The 326-nt window shown below is 28.5% G+C and overlaps 1 protein-coding gene across 1 annotated transcript in view; it reads left to right on the plus strand.

The window, feature by feature from the left end:
• Positions 1-94: 94 nt before the first annotated feature.
• LOC109537875 (piggyBac transposable element-derived protein 4-like) overlaps positions 95-326 on the plus strand; it is a gene marked incomplete in the record, with an annotated part of 2032 nt that continues 1800 nt past the window's right edge. The window contains 1 exon segment of the mRNA XM_048662189.1: positions 95-326. Coding sequence (XP_048518146.1) covers positions 130-326 — 197 coding nt within the window.

The following is a 326-nucleotide window of genomic DNA, read 5'->3' on the forward strand; positions in this document are numbered from 1 at the left end:
TTTTTTTTTTGGTTTTACATTTGAAATATAAATAAATAATGATAATGTAAATGATAAATATATATTATATATATAATATACAATAAATAATAATACAAAATAAAATGTTTTATTCAATATTTACAGAAAATGGACAGTTGGGAAAAAGATCAGGCTAGGCTGCTGAAGATTGTTGAGGAAATGAATAGTGGATCAAGCAACAGTGAGTCTGAATCTGATGCTGACAGTGCTGAAAATAACAATTCGGATAGTGAAGATGATGAATCAACTACAGATGAGGAATATGAAGCACCAGAAGAACCAGAAAATGATGAGACATGGCATAC

Source organism: Dendroctonus ponderosae, unplaced genomic scaffold (assembly GCF_020466585.1).
Source record: "Dendroctonus ponderosae isolate FM_Combo_2020 unplaced genomic scaffold, Dpon_F_20191213v2 Dpon_F_20191213_10, whole genome shotgun sequence".
Taxonomy (NCBI): domain Eukaryota; kingdom Metazoa; phylum Arthropoda; class Insecta; order Coleoptera; family Curculionidae; genus Dendroctonus; species Dendroctonus ponderosae.